Genomic DNA, 21,737 nt, shown 5'->3' with positions numbered 1-21,737 from the left:
CACAACTTGGTAATTCAGTAGAGAAGTGACTTCCTCTCAAAGGGATGTGATGTAGCACAAACCTCCCCCAAAATAGTTGGATTACTGACTAACCTTGAAGAACGGGAGATCTGGCTTAAATCCTGTACTAAATAGACCCCAAAGCACAATGTTGTTCATAAGCATGCTTTTGAAGAAGTTTATTAGAGTTTTTTATTTTTCCAAATGTGTTTTTTTTTCTTTAGCTTGTATTCTTTTTCAAAGCTTCTGAAGGGGGTGAGGGAAAGGGTAGGTGTGATACTCTATTATTTCCCCTCCACTTTCTCCTTATCTCATCTTTCTGGATCTTCTTCCTAGTTCTTTACTCTCACCCTTGAGTCCCTACTCTCCTAACTATTGCCAGTTCTGACAGGAATCTCATTGATACCTGGCTTCTTCATCCTCCTCAGCAACATGTACTATAGATTCAGAGGAAGAAAACTTACATCCATCCCAATAAACTTCTGATCTATAAATGGAATTTCATTTAATAAGCACAATATTATTAATCACATTAGGCTGCAGAGGTGAGTTGGTCAAAGCAAAATTTTGCTCTTAAAAAAAAACACAAAGCACAAAAATGTCTTGAACTCTTGATAGGGACTGGGCTGCTGAAAGGGGGAGAAAAGGCATAAAAACAAGTACTGTGCCAGAGTGCTGCGTGGAACAAAAACTATAATCCACCATCACTTCATTCTCTTGGCCAAAATAAGAAATAAATAATTCCCACCTGAGCACAAGAGCCCTGCCCAATGAAAGCAGTATAATTTTATTATCTCCTACTGGGTGTAAAATAAGTAGAAAAATTTCAACTGTTTCCACCCTGTCCTCCCTCCCCATCATGCACCCCAAGCAAATTGGCATACAAAATGAACACAGGAGTAATCTGAGTTGTTTGCCCCCCCCCCCTTTTTTATTTTGAGACAATAAGTCTCTCACACAGAGTATGGAAGGAAGGGTGTCTAGATGGCCAGTTTTTCAGGGCAGAGCGAGGGTGAGTGTGGGTGAGAAGCTGGGCAGACTCATGCACCTTGGCTCCCAGCCTCCACCACTCTTAGGCTGGCAACGTAGCTCTGGTAATTGTCCGCCTCTCCTGTTTTAGTTGGAGGCTTTGGCCCCAGCTGTGTTGCTGGTCGGCTGAATCCCTCTACTGTGTGGTTAATTAAAAAAAGAGAGACAGAAAGAAAATGATTTGCTGGGGCACTGACTTGCTCCACTTAAGCTTAGGAGAACATCAGCTGGGAGAAGCCAGATGGCAGGGGGGAGGGGAAGCTTGTCAGTGGGGCTGTGTCCTGACTCCCTTAGATCTAATGACCAGCAAGGCCACCGAGCTCCAGTCACGATTTTATTCCTGCTGAAGCCCTTAAGTAACTCTTCTCTTATACTTGAGTGAGGGCCCAAAAGTCCCATTCAGGTGGGGTGGGAGGAGAGGTCGGCTCTGCCAAACTTCTTGGTCCTTCCAATGGGGAAAGGCCAAAGCTCAAAGCTCAAACCACCACATCAGCCATTCTGCTCATCATTTTCAAAGCTGTGAACCATTTTCTAAGCCCACCCTAAATGCAACTTTTACTTAAGCCGATAATCAGAGGATTTCCTCTTTCTACAGGGAGAGGCCTCTTGCCCAAAGCTAGAGATGGAAGGGGAAAGTAGCTAAGGGCACGATTCTTCCACACACCAATACTATTCGTGCTTACCTAACATAGGAGCAGGGAAGGAGCCTCGGCCCTAGAGGGGAAGGGTGCTGGCTGACTGGAGCCCAAGTGCTAGGGCTGCCCCTAACTAGGTCAGTGAGGTGAGTGTCGCTGCCTCTGGATGGTCGTGCTCAAACACGATGATGCTGATCTGTTCTTAACTCCTGTGGCTGTTGGGAGGCTCACATTGGGGAAGAGAGGAAAGGAGTTTGGACAGCAGATAACTCTACGTGAATGTTAACTCTCACAATGTAGCTGATCTTATTTTTTTTTTTTTTAAGTGGGGAGGGATTGAATGAAAAAAGCTGGTTAGAAGGTCATTTGAAAAAGCCAGTAGCCCCAAGTCATCCTGGATCTCTGATCCTGAAGGATGCTGTTCCCAGAAAGACACCAAATGAGAATAGGTTTGAAAAAGGAGATTCCCGTCTAACATTAACTGCCTGACATTTTGCTTTTTTCATTGAAAAGAATACAGCAAGTCTAAATATCTTAAAAAAAAAAAATACCAGTCTGGATATTTTCCCCCTTTTCTCCCAAGTCTATAGCTTCTGAGATGAACAAGCTGCAGATGGTAGAGGCTGAAGTTAGACGGCGGCCAAGGGGCCCGTCGCTGTCTCCCTCACTGAAGATCCTTCCTGAGCATTCCCTTTTTGGCTGAATCAGTTCAATGGGGGGGGGGGGGGGGGGAGGGAAGGAGCGGGGAGAAGAGATATACAAGCAAGAAGGCTTTCTCATCCCGTGGGAAGAGAAACACGTGCTTTTCGTCTTCCAAAGGATTTGGCTGTTAGAGCCACCTCCATCATGAAGGCCTCTCTGATCCCACCCTAGCTTCAACAGTCTCCCTTAAATTTCTCGGAACCCTTTGTCTGGCACTCTCCTTTGACCTTATTCCACCCTGACTCAGTTATTTGTGTACATGGCTGTTTCCCCCATCAGACATGATCCTTAGGAGGTCGGTGGGGAGGGGAGGGGATTGTGGTAGTTTTTATTTCTGTAATCCCCGCCCAGCAAAGTACCTAAGTTAGGGCTTAATCAATGTTCACTGAATGAATTGAATTGAGCTCACCCCTTTCCTCCTGACTCCCAGAAAGCAACAAAATAAGTTGCTTTTAAAAATTAACCTCTTCTCCCAATGCCCAATACACAGTAGATCAATTCACAGGCATTCCCCTTGGCCTCTATTTTAATTCCTGTTCAGAGAGCAAGGACAGCTTTAGAGCAAGGAATCCTTTTTTTGCTTTGAGAGGATGATTTGCATAGAGAAGCAAAGGAAAATAAATACACAAAGCTGGTTAAATAAAAGAAGGCCTCCTTGAAAGGTAACCAGATTTATATGATTTTAAGTTTCATTTCCTTGAATCCCTGTCCAGTCAGTTTAACTTGGCTTTTTCTCATTTACCCATTCTTAGTATTAAAACCCCCAAACAAAAACCAAACAAAATACCCCAAATGACCTCTTCCCCCATGCCATCTCAAAGTCTCTCTGAACACTTGAACAAGTTGTAAGCAGTATTATGCTGAGTTCCTAAAGCATCAATTCTCTGGATAAGCTCTAAGTTTTCTGTTGAGAAATAAAATTAAAGGTCACATATCATACTTTTATTCTTATTGTGTTTTTTGTCCTTTTCTTTTTTTGTGCCACATTCTATACTTGGTGCTTTCCTACTATCTGGTGTGAAATGTCAAAGTCAAAAACTATACAAGGTTAGAAAGCTCCATTCTCTGTAAGCCTCAGGTCTAGAGTATGCACAGGCCTGCCTCCTCCAGGAATAGGTAACTAGAAGAGTTGCTTTGCATGGGGTGGGACGGGGTAGGAAGGGAAGAAGGCTGGGGCCAGGCCCTCAGCCTGAATCCATTGTGAATAACTGGATGTCCTGGGGGTTCCAGTATAGGGCAACAGCTGAGTTGTACACAAGAGACCAGACGTAGGGGATGAAGAATTCCTCAGGCTGCTCCTCTTCTACATACTTGAACTTCAGCTCTGGAAATTTCTGAAAATAGAACAATATAAATGTAATTCCCTGTTACACTTGAATATTTTCTTGTACCCCTCATGCCCCATAACAAAAACAACAAGAAAAATGATTTAATACCAAACTGTTCTCACTACCAGACAATGTGCCCTCTCAAACCCTCCCTCTGCACAGGGACAACAGTGATGAGGAACAGAATTAATCCTTTGTAGGTGCAAAGTTGTAACCATGTGTAGGCAGAGAGGCTGTAGCCTGTGTGATGTGATTTGTGGGCAGGACTCAGGCCTCCTCTTCCACTAGAAAGTTATTCCTGAGGATCCTCAAAGCATTCCGGTTTTCAAGCATTTCTGGTGAAAATACAAATACCTTTGGAGGGGTTCAATTATACTTTGCTAGTTTATAGAAGGGGAAATGGCCTGGAGTCAAGAAGACTGAGTTCAAATTTGGCTTCATATACTCACTTGTAAAGGGCTGAAACTCTTAAAAGGTGTGCCTGAATCAGACAACCCAGCACTTAAGGCTAATTACCTATTTGACTGACTATTAGCATATGTTTGGAATTGCTCTTCTCACAGTTAATGCTGGCTCAATGTTTGGGGTTAAGAGAATTATAGGTAAGGATTAGGGGATGGAGTGAGGGAGGGAGAGAACTTCACTTTGCAGCAAGACCAGGAGAAGGGGGTTGGTGGCCAGCTTGTGGCAGTTCTGTCCATCCCTTTCACTTCTCCCCCGAAGACCAAGGACTTTTGCTTATCCTAACTCTGGCTGATCCCGAGGCCTCCAGGGAGCTAGCCGGACTTAACACTCACTAGCTGTGTGATCCTGGGCAAATCACTTAACTTGTTTGTTTCAGTTTCCTGACACGACTGAACAACAACAAAAAGGATTAGCTGACAGCTAGCTGAGAGCAAGAGTTTAGGAATGGGCACCTACGAGGATGGGGGCCTCAGGAGGAGGCAGGGCAATGCCACGAAGGGAAGCAAGTGAAAGCTCCAGTATACATCATGGACTCTACAACTCAGATCTGCTCTATCTGGGAGACATGTTATTCAGGGCACAACCGGCCTGGCGTTGGCAGGCTTTCTTAGGTCTGAGCTCAAGATAAAGTTAAGGTAAGTGTGGCAGTAGTTAGTAAGACTGATAGGGTCTCTGACACTCATGTAAGTCAGAGGCACCCTTGCTGCTAACGATTCTGGGTGACTGCGTGGGACCCCTGCTTTTCAGATGGGGAGGAGACAATCCCACTGCATGCTGGAAGGCTGGAAGGGCTGGAGCTGGTAGAGGAGCTCAGAGATAAATGATGTCCTCATTTTTCTGCCAACCAATTTCCATGTGAAAAAATTTGCATCTTTCAGTTCCAATTGTCTGACAAGTGAGAATGTGTGAGGTATAGCAATCCCAAGGTAGCACTTGGGTTTTAGCACCTGATCATGATTTGGGGCTTTTGAGTTTCTATTTTTACTGCTAACCTACTTCTGCTAACTGAGTAAAAACTAGAGCAGCTGGCTTCCCAGGCCCGGAGAAGGTGTTTTTTTTTTTTTTTTTTTCCAGTTGTCTCATGTAGAGGTAGGCTGATCTATGTCTCCAGGTATGCCTAAGGATTTGGAGGACCAGGGGGAGGGAGCAGGGGTGTGGGGAGTTCCAGCAAAGGTGAGGAGCAGCCCTTAATCCTTTCCAGGCCCTGAAAGATGGTGCAGCTTGGACTATTGTGGGTGTTTGTGTAGGTAGTTATTGAATAACTTAGTCCAAGGTGTGGGCCAGATCTTATTCCATTTAACTCTTTGTGGAGAACACGTAATTTAAAAATACTGCCCTAGATACAGAGAGAATGGAGGCAGAGGGAAAGAGAATATAAAAATGTATATGGTACCTATTATGTACCAGGCACCGTGCCACTAAATGCTTTTGCAAATTTTATTTCATTTGATCCTCACAACAATCTTGGGAGATAGGTGCTGCTATTATTTTTATTTTACAGTTGAGGAAACTGAAGCAAAGAGCTATGTGCTCAGGGTCACATAGCTAGCAAATGATTGGGGTTGGATTTGAACTTGTGCCTACCTGATCCACCAGCTACCTATGAGATGCAGAAACCTTCCCATCTTACTTTGTGCTCCTAAGTACTTTTAGGCCTTCATTCAAGAAATGACTGTCCTGCAGAGTACTGTGTAGGTACTTTGGATGGGTCAGTGATAATACAAAAAATGGGAATATTGTCTCTCCCTTTGAAGTGTTTACATTCTTGCAGGGGGAGGATAAATAGGTGAATATAAAATCTATTCAGAACCATTCAGGGTAATTAATATATGAGTTAATATTATATCAAATAGTGATGAATGTAGTGGGCACCAATAATACACTATAAAGAATAACAACAATAGGAAAAACAACAGATAACATTTATATGTGGCCTACTATGTGCTAGACATTATGCTTTGCCCTTTTACAATTATTATCTCATTTGATATGTACAATGATCCTAGTAGATGGGTACCATTATTATCTCCATTTTATAGATGAGGAAACTGAGGCAAAGGGGTAAGGCAAGGTTTGAATTTGGTTCTTCCTGACTCTTGGCCCACAGGCCTATCTGCTTCATCATGTAGCTGCCCTTTAGAGTGGGGAAAAGCTTTCAAAGAAAGTTGTTTTGAGGTTAAAGAAACTGGCCACAGGTTGCCAAAGAAGGGGCATTCCAAGTGAGAAAAAAAACCTGGGTAGAGATGACCTCTAAAGTTCCCTCCAGCTTTAAAATCACGATCCTACCAATCAGCAAGATGTATGTACAGTATGGGACTCTTCAGATCCCTAAGTCCCATACTTTAGGAGTATCCTCTTTTAGAACAACAGATAGAAGCAGGTTCTTCTGCCCAGCCACAAGATAGTTTAGACTACAGTCCCAACTCCTGGTTGTGCTCACAGGCTTCGAAGCACTCTAGACCAGGGCTTCTTAAACATTTTCTACTCACAACGTCTTTTCATCCCCAAAATTTTTATGTGACCCTTTATGTAGGATATATGGATATATAAAATAGGTATACAAATCAAACAACTACTGATAATAAATCATAATTTCACAAACCCCACTTTCAGTTACGTGATCCCATAAGGGGTCTCAATCTACAATTTAAGAAACTTTGCTCTAGGCCAGTTTTCAAACTGCGTACCTATAGTGTAGGATCCAGGGGTCCTCAACTAAGGTCTGCGGCCAGATGCCGCATCTGAGGACGTTTATACCCCTCACCCAGAGCTATGAAGTTTCTTTATTTAAAGGCCCACAAAACAAAGTTTTTGTTTTTACTATAGTCTGGCCCCCCCACAGTCTGAGGGACAGTGAACTGGCTCCCTCTTTAAAAAGTTCAAGGACCCCTAGACCATGTGATCAGCTATGTAGTGGCAAGTGGGCGGTCATTTATTTTAGAAAAGTCAGGATTGGTTAGGGCCCTGGGTGAGAAAAAAACAAACAGCCAGACTTCTCTGCTGTCCTGCCCACTGCCTCTACCTTATAATACCTGCTTCCACAGAGAAGAGTTCCAACCTATTCCAATTGTTTGGCAGAAACTCAACTCAAAGCTACAGGTCAACAGAAGATAAAATTGCAGTCATTTCATTAGTTATAAGGATATGGTTAAAACTAGAAATAAACGGTGCAGCTAGATAGCACAGGGGATAGAGCACCAGCTCTGAAGTCAAGAGGACCTGAGTTCATATCTGACCTCAGACACTTAACACCTCCTGACTATGTGACCCTGGGCAAGTCACTTAACCCCAATTGCCTCAGCAAAAAAAAAAAAAAAAAGACTAGGAACAAACTACCACTTTTATTTGGAGTTAGATAAGGAAGAAGAGAGCCAGGGGCTGGTTTTGATTAAGAATGGCAATAGAGTTCCTTCTGGCTTCCTGCTAGCTCAGTGTATAGCTTTTTGCTGGGCCAAAAGCACACTCCTTTGACTAACTGGTATTCAGATTTATTTTTACATGGACTCCTAGTGCTTGTCTGTGCCTGAGGGAGCAACAAAAACATGGAAATAAGTATTTAGACACCTTCCTTGTGCATTCATCCATGTTAATTTAACACATCAGCTTAACACAAATAACACCTACCTATACAACTACAATTAAAACCAAACCCAGATGACTCTAGGTATGAGCTTGGAGAGTATTCTGTTAAGATTTTAAAGATGGCCCACACCCGAGCATTCTCTTTGCCCCACCTCCATTCTTCCTTTCAACATCAATATTTGCAAAATCCCAGGCTTTCTTTATCTCAAACTTCTTATTATGAAAAGTAAGACAAATTTTAAGGATCACAGGAGATTTTTAGGGGAATTTAAAGAATCACATTCGATATTGTTCTTTTAACTGTATTTGTTCAGGGATTCTTCATTGTTTTTAGCTTGCTTACTGAGAGATACTCATCAACTGTGGTATCAGTAAAGCCCTTCTCTTGAAGACCCTTTCACACCCTGGATTAAAGAATTAAAGAAAAAGAAATTTTTAGATGTTCACTGGTGCCCTAGATTTTTCTCTTTCCCCCTTCCCCAACTTTTCAAGTGAGAGTAACTTTTTAGGGCCAAAAATTATTACCAAATTCTGAATTATCACCAGTTATTACCAAATTCTGAATAAAGTAATAGCAGATATAACCATAATAATAAGATCAATAAAGAAATCTTGAGGGATCCTACATTTGAAGAGGGGAAATTATATTCCTGTTATAAATGGAAAGGTTAATAAGTGTTTTACTTTCCCCCATACCTCAGTTCTTTCTGGGAACAGGAAGTGGTTTTGACAGGCAATATGTATAGGGGAAAAAACTTCAATAGTTTTTCTTTTTCACTTAGAATATCAGCATCCTAGAAATTCATAAATAAAAGGTCCAAGAGTTTTTCTCCGCTCACACTTTCTTACAAGGTGTTAAGTCAGTAGAATTGATGAGACCACGGTTATCTAGTTTAGCACTCAATTAATAGTTCTTTAAATTCAGTATGATTGATTTAATCTTACAACAAATAATGGTTTCCTAGTGATATAATGATTGGTTTATACTCAGTGTAGAGCATATAAACTAGGAGCTCAAGCTCTTGGAGGAAAGGAGAGAGAGAAATTCAATTCCAACCTCGGTTAGGTGCCTGGTGGCTGGCCTGGCCTCCTGCACTTCCCTCACTGAGACCAAGGCTGGTCCGAAAGGCTCTCCAGAAAGCTGCCCAGCCCCAGGCAAAGAGGCAACAAAGAATTTGGCCTTTAACACCTGGCTATTCTCGTGGTGATTACTGAACTGAAAAGAAAGCTGCTTCCAAGACCTCCAGAAAACCACTAAGAAAGCAAAAGGTGTTTTTTTGAAATGAATTGACTCAAGAAAATGAAAGATCTTTTCCATCCAGTGACATATTTGGGGGAGTTTCTTCTGAAGGGTTTTATTCAAGGATGTGGGAAAAAACATCTATTTTCCTGCCATATGTAGTCTCTAAGAGCTGTAAAATGGGGAACTCAAACAATTTGAAACTGCTTATACAGAAATTATTTGCAATTAAGCTATGTTAGCAGGAAATATTTAATGATCTGACATGGAAAACTGTTCATGTTCCTTTATGACACTGGGGGAAACACTGATGATTAGCTATTTTAAAATGCTAAATAAAAGTGTGTATGAATGAAACACTTTCTGGATCACTAAAGATGGAGCATCTCTGAAAATAACTTCACCTATCAAACAATTAAATTCCTCTAATATTATGGTGAAAAGGGAGGTGAGACTGCCTCACTCTTTACTTTTGTCTTTATATTTGAAATAATACTCATTTTACCATCTATGGATGGCCCACAAAGGGAAGGATACTTCTTAGCAGCAGCAAGAATGACTTCATGACTGTTACACTAATCTGAAAGTAAATTACACATTTCACATTGGCTGGGTAAATAACTGTTATAGTTTTTTCAATAGCCAAAATCTTTTGTATTAGGTAGTAGTGAAAAGACCCTTTCTCCATATTAGTTGATTTCTATATTAATTTTTTTTTTAGAAAGTATATTCTAGTTTCCATTCAGTTTATCTACCAGTAATCATCGTATCCTGATTTTACTATCAACTCTTTCTCACTAATCAATGATGATATCTATGGCAGCTTTTCAATGGTAATTTAGTAATCAATTTAGTGATCATGGAAAGAATAGTGAAGTGGGAATCAAGAACTATGAGATCAGGTCCCAATTATTACTTAGCTATGTCATTTGGGAGAAGCTTCAATCCACACTCAGAGTTTATTGGTTCTCTCTCCTGAGGTGGAGAATATTTTTGATCACTGGTCTTTTGGAATTGTCTTGGATCATTACATTGATCAGAGTAGCTAACTCTTTCATATTTGATCACTGTTACAAAATTGCTGTTATTGTGTACAATGTTTTGGTTCTCACTTTACTTTGCATCAACTCATTTAAGTCTTTCCAGGTTTTTCTAAAACCATCCTGAATGTAATTTCTTTTCTTTTCCTTTTCTTTTCTTTTTTTTTAAATTAAAGCCTTTTGATTTTCAAAAGATATATATTAACCCTTGCAAAACCTTGTGTTATAATTTCCCACCCTCTCCCCCCAGATAGATTGGAGGTCCCTCCAATATATATTAAACATGACAAAAAATGTTAAATCCAGAATATGCATACACATTCATACAACTATCTTGCTGCAAAGAAAAATCAAAAAGGAGAAAATAATGAGAAAGAAAACAAAATGTAAGTGAACAACAACAAAAAGAGTGAAAATGCTATGTTGTGATCCACACTCAGTTCTCACAGTCCTCTCTCTGGGTGTAGATGGTTCTCTTCATCCCAAGATCATTGGAACTGGTCTGAATCATCTCATTGTTGAAAAGAGCCATGTTCATCAGAAATGATCATTATATAATCTTGTTGTCTGCATGTCATTTCTTAAAGCACAATAGTATTCCACTAAAATCATATATCACAACTTGTTCAGCCATTCTCCAATTAATAGGCATCCCCTCAGTTCCAATTCTTAGACACTACAAAAAGAACTACTATAAATACTTTTGTACACATAAGTCCTTTTCCCTTTTCTTTGATCTCTTTGGGATTCACAGACCAAGTAATAATATTGTTTCCTCAAAAGGTACACATAGTTTGACTGACTTGGACATAGTTCCAAATTGTACTGAGGAAATTTAAAATAACAGAGTCATTTATAAAAATACCTTAGAAAGGATAAGACTTTCAGATTTGGTAATATTTTCCTAAAGGGTAAAAGATAAGTGAAATGTTGGTTTTGCTGCTGAGTAAAAGAGGGCTACATATCACAATAATAACAATCAATTACATTTATATAGCACATTAATTGTGTAAAATACTCATTAATAGTAGCTCACATTTGTATTGCACTTAAAAGTTTACAGAGTGCTTTGCAATAGGTAAAATAAATATTTTATATACAATGAAACTGAGGCTTACAAAATTTCAGTGACTTCTGTGGTAACATACTAAGTAAATGCCAGAATTCAGATTTAAACACACTCCTTTTTACTTCATTAATCACTTGGACTGACCATGGGGTATGAACTACATGTAAATTACCTTTTGGTGAGATTATGTGATACATATACAGAAAAAGAAGATAACTGAAGATAAGGAGTCAGAAACCAATACACATTTGGAATTAAATAGTGAATTGGGAATAAAGATGATGATGCTTCCACTTGTTGTCAACTGAAGCAAACCTACAGCAGGAGCTCAGGGGCTAACTTTACCATCCATCAGATGGTGTGACAGAATTCTTATAAAAATATTCAACAGTATTATTTTATATATTTTTGTGGTATTTCTTAATTTCCCCCTCCCAATAATGTTCATTTTTTCTCCTTACCACTTCTATCCTGTCCCCCTCTGAATAACAACAGCAGCAATAACAACCACAAAATAGAAAAAGAAAAAAAACAAAACAAAAACCCTACAATAAATATGCATAATCAAGTAAAACAAATTTCTTCACTGGTTATGTCTAAGAATGTATCTTATTCTGAAAACTGAGTAACACCTCTCTGACAGGTTGGTGGCTCATAAAACATTAATATGAAACCATGGATATCATGTATTGAACAGAATTCTAAAATCTTTCAAAGTTGTTTTCTTTATAAACTTATCACTGGATAAATTTTCTTCTGGTTCTATTTGCTTTAATTTGTATTAGTTTGTAGAGGTCTTTACAGTTTCCACTGAAACTATCCTGTTTAGTCATTTCCTATGATGCAACGATATTATATTATATCCATATATTATAATTTATTTCATTATTTCCCAGTAGATGGATATCTCATTTTCCAGTTCTTTACCACCACAAAAAGAACTGCTACACATATTTTTGTACAATTGGCTCCTGTTCCTCTTCCTTTGATCTCTCTGGGATCCAGGCTAAGTAGTGGATCAAAGTATGTACATAATATAGGAGCTTTGGGAGCAAATTCAACATTATTTTCCAGAAATTGACCAATAGACAGCCTCACCAATGGTGCATTAAGTACCTCTTTTCTGAAGCCCTTTTAAATATGTCATTTTCCTCTTCTACCATATTTGCCAATCTGAGTTGCTTCAATTTGCATTTTCCTGATTATTAGTGAATTGGGGCATTTTCCTCATAGGATTGCCAATTGCTTGGATTTCTTCCTTTGAAAACTGATGATTCATATCATGGTTCTTATTCTTATATATTTTAATGAGTTTTTTATACATGTTCGATATGACACTTTTGAGAAGCTTGTTGCAAAGATTTTTCCCCCCAGGTATGTTATCCTTTCTAAATTTAACCGCATTGGTTTTGTTTGTGCAAAGCTTTTACATTTTATATAATAAAACTTTCTCATTTTATCTTTTATGATCCTCTCCACATGGTATTATTAAAAAAAAAAACCCCAAAGACATAATATGTTTGTTTAGGTGATTTCAATATGATTTGCCTATTTTCCATTTACTGTCAATATTCCCTATAGCTTTCTTCAAGTCCCTGGGTAAATAATTTGATCTTTCTCGATATCAGGCTCTTTATCTGCAAAATGAAGGATTCAAGTCAGAAACAGCAGAACATTTATTGTGGTATAAAAACCAAAACTGAACAGAAAGTGGATGGCCATCTGTTAGGAAATGGGTGAATAAACTGTGCTATATGAATGTGATGAAATAGTGCTATTCCCAAGGAAAATATGAATATGAGAAATTAAGAAAAAGGGAAGATGTGTAGCAACTGATACACAATGAAATAGGCAAAGTTAGATTTAAATGATGAAATATAGAAAAACTTCATAACTTTGATCAATACAGTAATTAATTTTGATTCAGAAGATGGACAGAAAAACATGGCAGCATCTTCTTGGCAGGGAGATAGTAGACAATAAGTAGGGAATGAAATATAAACTTTTTTCAGACATGGCTAGTGGAATGATTTGTTTTGTTTGGCTATCTTTTTTTTTTTAAATTACAAGGGTAAGGAAAGTGAACATTGGAAAATGCCATTGAAGTTTAAAAAAAAAAGGAAAAAGCATGAATAAAACATTAAAAAAAAATACCACTAGTTAACTAACTTTCACCTACTCTCCTCTGCAACTCTGGTGTCAGCTTAATTAACTTATTTGTTATTTAATTTATATTTTAATTTATTGTTTATAATTGCATTTGTTCAATCTTAAGGTGGCAATCTTGATCCAGTGGGCAAGTTGCATATATTACATAGCTATTAAAATTACATGGTTGTTCTATGGATACACAATTGTTGTATGAATCGGCCACAAACTTCTTTAAAAGCAAAGAATTTTTTCCCCAAAAACTTGAAAAAAAAAAAAAGATAAAGCTTTCTCATCTATAAAATGAGGGGGTGGGGTGGGGATAGGTAGCCTTCAAGGTCTCTTCTAGATCAAAATGCTATGATTCTATAGCTTTTGTGTAAATGGTCTATAGCTTGTTAACTTAGTAGTTTAGAGAACTAACAAACCAAAATCACAAGTTTAAATCCTTGTATATATTAACTAGTTTTGGACTGTTGTCTGTTACTTTTAAGTATATCTTGCAAGTATATATCACGACTGACTTGACTGATGACTGGAGTATTACAAATTCATCCTTATTTCAGAAAAACAAGTTAAAGTTTGTACCCTGAGCTTTGTTTAGGTCACAGTGCTACACTCTTGAAATATTTTTACTCTCCCCTGGAAGAGTCCTAATGTGCTAGGAAAAGCTGCTCTTTGCTGGATTTTTTTTGTCAGGCACTTTTCAAAAGTATTTAGAACCATTAGGAAAATTCTGAAACAGGCCCCTCACCCCCAAAAAAGAAAGGAAAAAAAAGGACCCCAACATGCCCTCTGGGGTTAATCACCCAACTTTTGAAGGTACAATGAGTTTGCCCATTTTTTCCTTCTTGCAATAAAGCATTTCTCAAAGGTGTGCCACATGCTTTTTAAAAGTAGATGTAAACTATTCATAATTGAAAAAAATATTCTTTAGCTAATCTGATTAAGAATGCAGCTTTAAAAAATTAGTTCAATTTAATTCAATTCAATTAGCATTTACTAAGTGTTTGATATGTAATCAGCGTTAGGAATATAAAGACAAAATGAAACAGACTCTGCCTCTTGGGACCTTGCATTTCTCTGGAGGATACCACATATACATAGAGAAATAAATGTAAACTATATACCAATAAATACAAAGTAATTTCAGGTGTTAGTGTGGCTATGGTGAAAGCACTAACAACTCAGGGGAATCAGAAAAAGCCAATTCTCGAAAGTGACACTTGTGCAGAGCCTTGAAAGGAGCTGGAGAGATGACATTTAAATACTAAATAAAAGCATCCTTCATAAAATTATAGGATTATGTAAGAATTTGGGAAAATATCTCAAAGCTTTTCTTATGTCCCCGGAAGCTGAAATGTTCAGGAAGAGAAAGACAAAAGCATTTAGACATGTCTTATCATGGTGTTTCTCATGAAATCCCTTTATCTGATCATAGGATCATGGCTTTAGAGATCATCTAATTCAATATTCCGCCTCCTCTCATTTTAGAGATGAAAGAAACTGAAGTTCAGGAAGGTTACTTGTTAAGGTCATGCAGTTAAGTAGTAGAGCCAGGATTTCAGCCTAGTCTTCTGCTTCCAAGTCCAGCACTTTCTACTATACCATACTGATAAAATCAACATGTGAGAAAAGCCATTCTTTTCTTATTCTGTTCTTCAGCTCAGTTACGAATAATGAAACATGTCCAGGGAAGTCTTTGTCATTTAACCCTCTTAGCTCTTCACTACTGGTTTTATATGCTGGGTTTTGGGGAAATGGAAAGACAGGAGGCCTGGTTTTGAGGGTGGGACTGGGAAGTTTTGAGTTGACAGTTCTAAAGTAAGAATCCTTTCGGTAACTAATGGGGAAAGCCCAGCATGTCTATTCCCTGCTACATTGAGGAAGTTTGCTCCAGGCCTCCCCAGTCAGTCTCTGTCTCTCTTCAGTGGGGGGCCTTTGCTCTGTCACTCATCTCAAAGGGAAGAGATAACCCATCTCCTGTATCTGGTCTCAAACCAAAGCTATTTATAGTAATTTTGTTCTGATTTTTGGAGCCAGAGGTAATGCTAGAGTCTCAAGCTTAGGCCAGAAGATTTTATTAGCCTCAGTGAATCAACCTACCACAGTGGGACATCCTGACTCCTGTCTCATAGACAAAGCAAAGGTCTGATTTAGTGGTTGGGACTTCGGTATAATGAGACAGACCAAAGGCTTTAAAGACTGTCTGTGCTGTCAATCATGTGATCAGATGAAAACCCACAGGAAGTTCAATGAACAGACAGAGAGCTAAACTGCAATAAGTTTATTACCATAAAAGTTCAATGGAGTTTTTCCTTCTTCCACCTAAAGATTATACAGATAGCACTGGAAATTCTAGCAAGCACCTGGCATAGCTCCAAAAAGTTTAATGCAATTTAAAATCAAACAGGTATGTGGTACATTTAAAAAAATTAAAGACCAGATTAAGACCTTTTATTGACATGTTGATGGGTGATCCTCTGTGGTTAGTCGACCCATATAACTAATGGCAGATGGTACTGGTTAGTATTGACTAAATAAATTACTCTAACTAGCAAAAGGGGAGTCTTATGTAGGTACTTGCTTAAATGAAAAATCATAGTTGCAAGGTATTGCCAGAAAGATAACAAGGTAGGTATTTAGATACAGCTAATTCTTGGTTATCCAGAGACTTGTTCTGTCAAATACTCCCTTAGGGCTCCTCAGCTGATTACTAGAATACCAATAGAAAATGTTGGATTTCTAGAGGGAGGAGGTCATAAAGGCTGAAACTAACTGTTTCAGGAATAGGAAAGTTATTGGATTATGAGAATTTCAATTATATCCATGTAATACTGCCCAAATGCCAAAACTTAGTTATAAATGAAGAACTTCTACTTAGAAAATGGGAGAATTTCTTCAACTTCAGAACAAGTTAAATAATCAATGATAAATGGAAATATAATGCATAGTGTTCATCTTTTGGGAGAACATAAAGTATTAGTCACAAAGGCAGGGCAATTGTGATTTCAGTGGTGAAGATGGGAAGAGTGGTTATATGAGTGTTACATCAATTTTTTCCCATTTTTAGTACATTAAAAAATTCCTAGCTATTTATTGTACATTTTTTAAATTAATGAAATGTATTTTCTCTCCCTCCCACCTATCATTACTCCATTGGGGAAAAAATAAACAAACCAAACCCTTGTAACAACATGCATGATTAAAAAACTCCAAATTCTCTTATTGGTCACATCCAAAAAAATATTTCTTATTCTGTTCCCTGAGTTTATCACATCTCTCTGTCAGGAGCTATATAGTGGGTAACATGTTTGACCATACAGATCAATATATTTCTAAATTTACTCTGGATTGCCTGAAAAGGGATCCTTAGGTTTTTGAAAAGATTTGACTAAGAAAATGAAAATGGGAATGAGGAGTCTTCAGTAAAATTTGGGTATGAAGTAGTAATGGAGACTCTACTCTCAAGTTTATCAAGAAAGATGAAGTGTTCCCAGGCTGGAGAGAAGATAAGATTCAAAGAGTATGATTTTAAGAAGAAAGAAGACTCCAAATTAGGGTCAGGAGGACCAAGAGGTTACCAGTTAGATGAATGGACCACAGAGAAGGAAGTAGGGAATATTGGCCTTGATACACAAATATAAGGTTCTTCCCAGAGAAGATAATTTTGATACTTATTTCTGAGTAACAAACAGCTTCTTGAATTCTATGAACATAGGGACAAACTAGAAAGTAAGGTTGTCTTTTGCCAACTTCAAGAAAAAAAGATGGATTGTGGTGGTAGATGATTATGTTTAAAGCTTATGAACAACTGGAAAGTGTATTTGTTTTCTAAGCACATGCATTTAGGATGTGGTAGAGAGCTTTTTGGGACTTATTAAATCTTAGTCCCACGATCCACTTCTGGGATTCATGTCATAACAAATGACACTGTCAGAAGGAGATTGGAAATAATTTGTTGGGATTATGAAGACCTGGGCAGGCAACAGTAAAGATACTGTCTTCCTTGCCGATCTTAAGGAAAGATAAAAACTTTTAAGGGAATGTAGATTATGGTTTGTGAATGGCTGGCTAGGAAGATGGCATTACAGAGTGGGAATTAGGATTCTGGTCAAGGATGGAATACATTTAAATAAAGCTGAGAAGACTGGCAGATTTTGTTAAAAAGGCTATAACCTGAAAAGGAAGAGAAAAAAGTACCCAAGTACAGAAACAATTGCATAGGTATGACATAGAAAAAAATGATAAAACAATGATAAAAAAGAGAGGAAAAAAATTGTACTTAGGCCTTTTATATGTATGTATGTGCATATGTATATGTGTGTATATAACACTACCCCTCCCCCAATACATAGAGCAGGGGTAATAATAAGATCAAGACTTTCAAAGAGATAAAGTATTGCTGACACTTGATGCGATATGATTAGAATATACCAGTGGAAAAGTATACAGTGTTCCAAAGTTATTTTCTTATGTAGAAAATCCATGGACTTAAGATGGGGAAACACAAAGGTAAAGATCAAAGCATTAGGGATGAGTATCAAAGAAGGAAGATACAGAGCTTATAAAATGCTGTGAGTGTACACAATGTCAAGGCTTCTTAAACTTTTTCCACTTGTGATTCCTTTTTTGCTCAAGAAAGTTTTGCATAACTTTGGGTATATAGGTATATAAAATAGGTATAGAAATTAAATATTTACTGGTAATCATAATTTCACAAACCTCACATTCAGTTAGGAGACCCTAAATGGGACCACAATCCATAGTTTAAGAAGCTGGGTAAAATAGGCATTCAGGCCAGCTGGAGGAAATGGATTATGAAATCCTGATCCAACCCACAAAGCTGAAATCTCATGATGGAAGATTTCAATTATTTGGACATCCATTGGAAAACTTATAGAGCTGTTAGAAAGTAGAACAAACAAGCCTATAAAAGTTCTAGCTTCCTCTTCCTTGGATGTCTTCAAGCAAAAACTATCTGACTACTTGTTGGGTAGATTATGATGGGGATTTCTTTGGGCTATCAGTTGGGCTAAATCACCGATGAAGTTCATTCCAACTTTCAGATTCTGTGAGATCTCAGTAATTACTGGATTCATACTATACCTGAAACAGAATCCCTATTAGGATCACTAGATCATAAATTCAGAACTGGAAGGGAAATTTCTGGAAGGGAACAAATTCCTGGCAAATGATATTTCAACTTCTTAAAGACCTCTAGTCAGAAAGAACCAAATAATTTTTTTTCCTGATATCAAGCCATTTGCTTCTCTGCCACTTCCATTCACCGTCTTTTGGGGCAGTGAACTCCTCCACATGACTTTCACAGACTTGAAGAGAGTTATCTATCCCGCTAAACCTTTTATTTTCTAAGCTAAAAGCTTTTTCAACTGATCCTTCTATGACTGATTCAAGGTTCATCAGTATCTTCCTTTCCATCTTCTGGACATCTAGCTTATCATTCTGTTTCTTAAGTTATGGTAGCCATAATAGAACAGTACTAGAGATATGTTATAATCAGGAAAGAGTACAGATGGACTATCCTTTTTATTCTTGTAATCTCTACCTTTCTTGGTGCTGCCCAAGAACACAGTAACTTTTTTGGTTGCCACATCATGGTGCTGGCTCATTGTGAACTTGCAGACCACTAAAACCACATATCTTCAATTACCCCAGATAAACTGCTCCCTTAACTGTAACTCCCTCATTTTGTACATGGGAAGTAGATTTTTTTGACTTTACATTCATCTCTACTGAATTTGATCTTATTACATTCAGCCTAATACTACTCTTTCAAGAGTTTTTTTGGATTCTGTCATTATTAGTATTGTTCTTCCTGGCTTTGGGTTATTTGCAAATTTATAAGTATACTATTTATGAAGTTCCACAGATCCCAATGGGTCTTGACTCCATCCACTGAAGACCTCCTGCTTGTCACTGAATTAAATTAGAGATTTCTTTGAATCTATTCGTCCAAATAGCAGTAGCTGGATGGCTCAGTGGATATAGTCAGGAAGACCTAAGTTCAAATCCAGCTTCCGGTATATACTAGCTGTGTGACTCTAGGCAAGTCCCTCAACCTTGTTTGCCTCTGTTTCCTCATCTATAAAAATGAGCTGGAGAAAGAAATGGTAAAACAACAACAACAACAACAAAAACCCCACTTCAATATCTTTGTCAAGAAAACCTCAAGTGGGGTCACAAAGAGTCAGACACAACTGAAACAACTGAACAACAACAAATAATTCTGAATTCATCCAATTGCATTATTGTTTATTCCACATTTCTTTTCCATAAGGATAGTATGAAATGCTTTATCAGATGCTTTCCTATAATTTAGGTAAACTAGCAGATCTGTGGAGAAGGGAGGAATTTATGGCCAAAGAATTAGAGAACATTATGAAATGCAAAATAAATAACTTTGATTATATTAAGTTAAATTTTTTTTTGCATAAACAAAACTAATGCAGCCAAGATTAGAAGGGAAACAGAAAACTGGAGAAAACATTTTACAGTCAATGTTTCTGATGAAGGCCTCATTTCTAAATTATATGGAGATCTGACTAAATTTATAAGAATACAAATCATTCCCCAATTGATAAATGGTGAAAGGATATAAAGAGACAATTTTTAGATGAAGAAACTGAAGCCATTACTAAATGTTGGAGGGAATGCTGGAAAACTGAGACACTTATACGTTGTTGGTGAAGTTGTGAAATGATCAAATTATTCGGGAGAGCAATTTGGAACTAAGCTCAAAGGGCTATTGTATCCCAAAGATATCATAAAAGAGGGAAAAGGATCAATATTGTAAAAATGTTTGTAGCAGCCCTTATTGTAGTGGCAAGGATGTAGAAATTGAGTGAATGCCTCTCACTTGGGGAATGTCTGCATAAGTTATAGTATATGGATGTAATGGAATATTATATTGTTCTACAGGAAATGATGAGCAGGCTGATTTCAGAAAAGCCTGGAAAAACTTATATGAGTTTATGCTAAGTAAAGTGAACAGAATCAGAAGAACATTGTATACAGTAATAACAAGATTATGTGATGATCAACTGTGATGGACTTAGCTCTTCTCAATTATGTGGTAATTTAAGGCAATTTCAATAGATGTGGGATGGAAAATGCCAATCTCATCCAGAAATTCTAATTATGGATTGAAGCATAGTATTTTGCTTTTTATTTTTTTTCTCATAGTTTTTACCTTTTTGATCTCATTTTTCTTGTACACGTGACAAATATGGAAATATGTTTAAAAGAATTGCACATATTTAACTTAGATTGCTTGTTGTCTTGAGGAAGGAGAGGAATTTGGAACACAAAGTTTTACAAGGATGAAATGTTGAAGACTATCTTTACATGTGTTTGGAGAATAAAATAATATTGAAATTTTTTATTTTTAAAAATCTAGGTCGACTACACTGAAAGTATTTCTCTGACCTACTAATTTAGTAAACTAGTTAAAAAAGGAAAAAGAGCCATAAAAAATATAACAAGACCTGTTCTTGATGAAGCTATGTTGTCATCAAAGCTTCCTTCTTGACATCTTTCCTATTCTTTAATGAGTCAATTGAAAATTATCCTTAGAATTGAATTCAAATTTACTGATTATTATAGTTTATAGATTCTATCTTCTTCTCCTCTTCCTCCCAACCCCACCCTTAAAAAATTAATTCATCTGACCTTTCACAATACTGTGGTACCCTCTTCTACTCTCTGTAATCTTTCAAATATTATTAACACTGGCTTTGTCAGCCAGTCATAAAATCAACATTTTTTAATTGCCAGGCACTGTGCTAAGTGTTGGAGATACAAAGAAAGGCAAAAACACAGTTCATGACCTCTAGGAACTCACATTGTAATGGAGGAGACCACATTGAAAAAGTTGTACATACAAGAGGATATACAATGCAAATGGAAGATAATTTCAGAAGGAAGGCACTAGCAGAGAAGAGAGGGAAAATGAAGAGTAGGGAAGAAAGGAAAGGACTTTGAAGGTCTCTTGCAGGAGCTTAACTGTTACCACTGCCAATGCTTTCAATACTTTTATCCGGGCCAGACTCTGCTTCCTCTCTTATAATCTCCTTACTTATCTTGGATATTAACTGTCTGTTAGTGATTTGTATTTCAACATTTCCAGCCTAAAAGGTCATTTTCCCTGACAGAGACTAACAGAATAAAAAAAAAGATTGCAAAGGATTTGGAACTGGAGAACCACTCTAATGGCTCTAGCCTGAATGACTCTGGGCAAAGTCTGCTCTGAGCCTCAGTTCTTCCCTTGTACAATAAGGGTGTGAGGACTAGGTGATGTCTGATCCACTACACCCCCCTTTTTGTCGTCTTAGTTTTCCTCTTCCAGTTGAGCTCATTCTGGGCGTTAGCACTCCTAACCCTACTCTTTTTTTTTTTTTTTTTTTTTAATTTATTTAATAGCCTTTTATTTACAGGTTATATGTATGGGTAACTTTACAGCATTGAATTGCCAAACCT

At 37.7% G+C, this 21,737-nt stretch overlaps 1 protein-coding gene across 5 annotated transcripts in view; it reads right to left on the bottom strand.

Moving 5' to 3' along the window:
- Positions 1-749: 749 nt before the first annotated feature.
- The window catches only part of DYM (dymeclin), a 525,071-nt gene continuing 504,083 nt past the window's right edge, over positions 750-21,737 (bottom strand). For all 5 annotated transcript variants that reach the window (XM_031945966.1, XM_031945964.1, XM_031945968.1 and 2 more), the window contains one exon: positions 750-3,700. In XM_031945966.1, coding sequence (XP_031801826.1) covers positions 3,551-3,700 — 150 coding nt within the window. In that variant the 3' untranslated portion in view covers positions 750-3,550. The remainder of the gene's footprint in view (positions 3,701-21,737) is intronic.

This window comes from Sarcophilus harrisii, chromosome 1, assembly GCF_902635505.1.
Source record: "Sarcophilus harrisii chromosome 1, mSarHar1.11, whole genome shotgun sequence".
Taxonomy (NCBI): Eukaryota; Metazoa; Chordata; class Mammalia; order Dasyuromorphia; family Dasyuridae; genus Sarcophilus; species Sarcophilus harrisii.
This window is presented reverse-complemented; position numbering and strand designations above follow the sequence as displayed.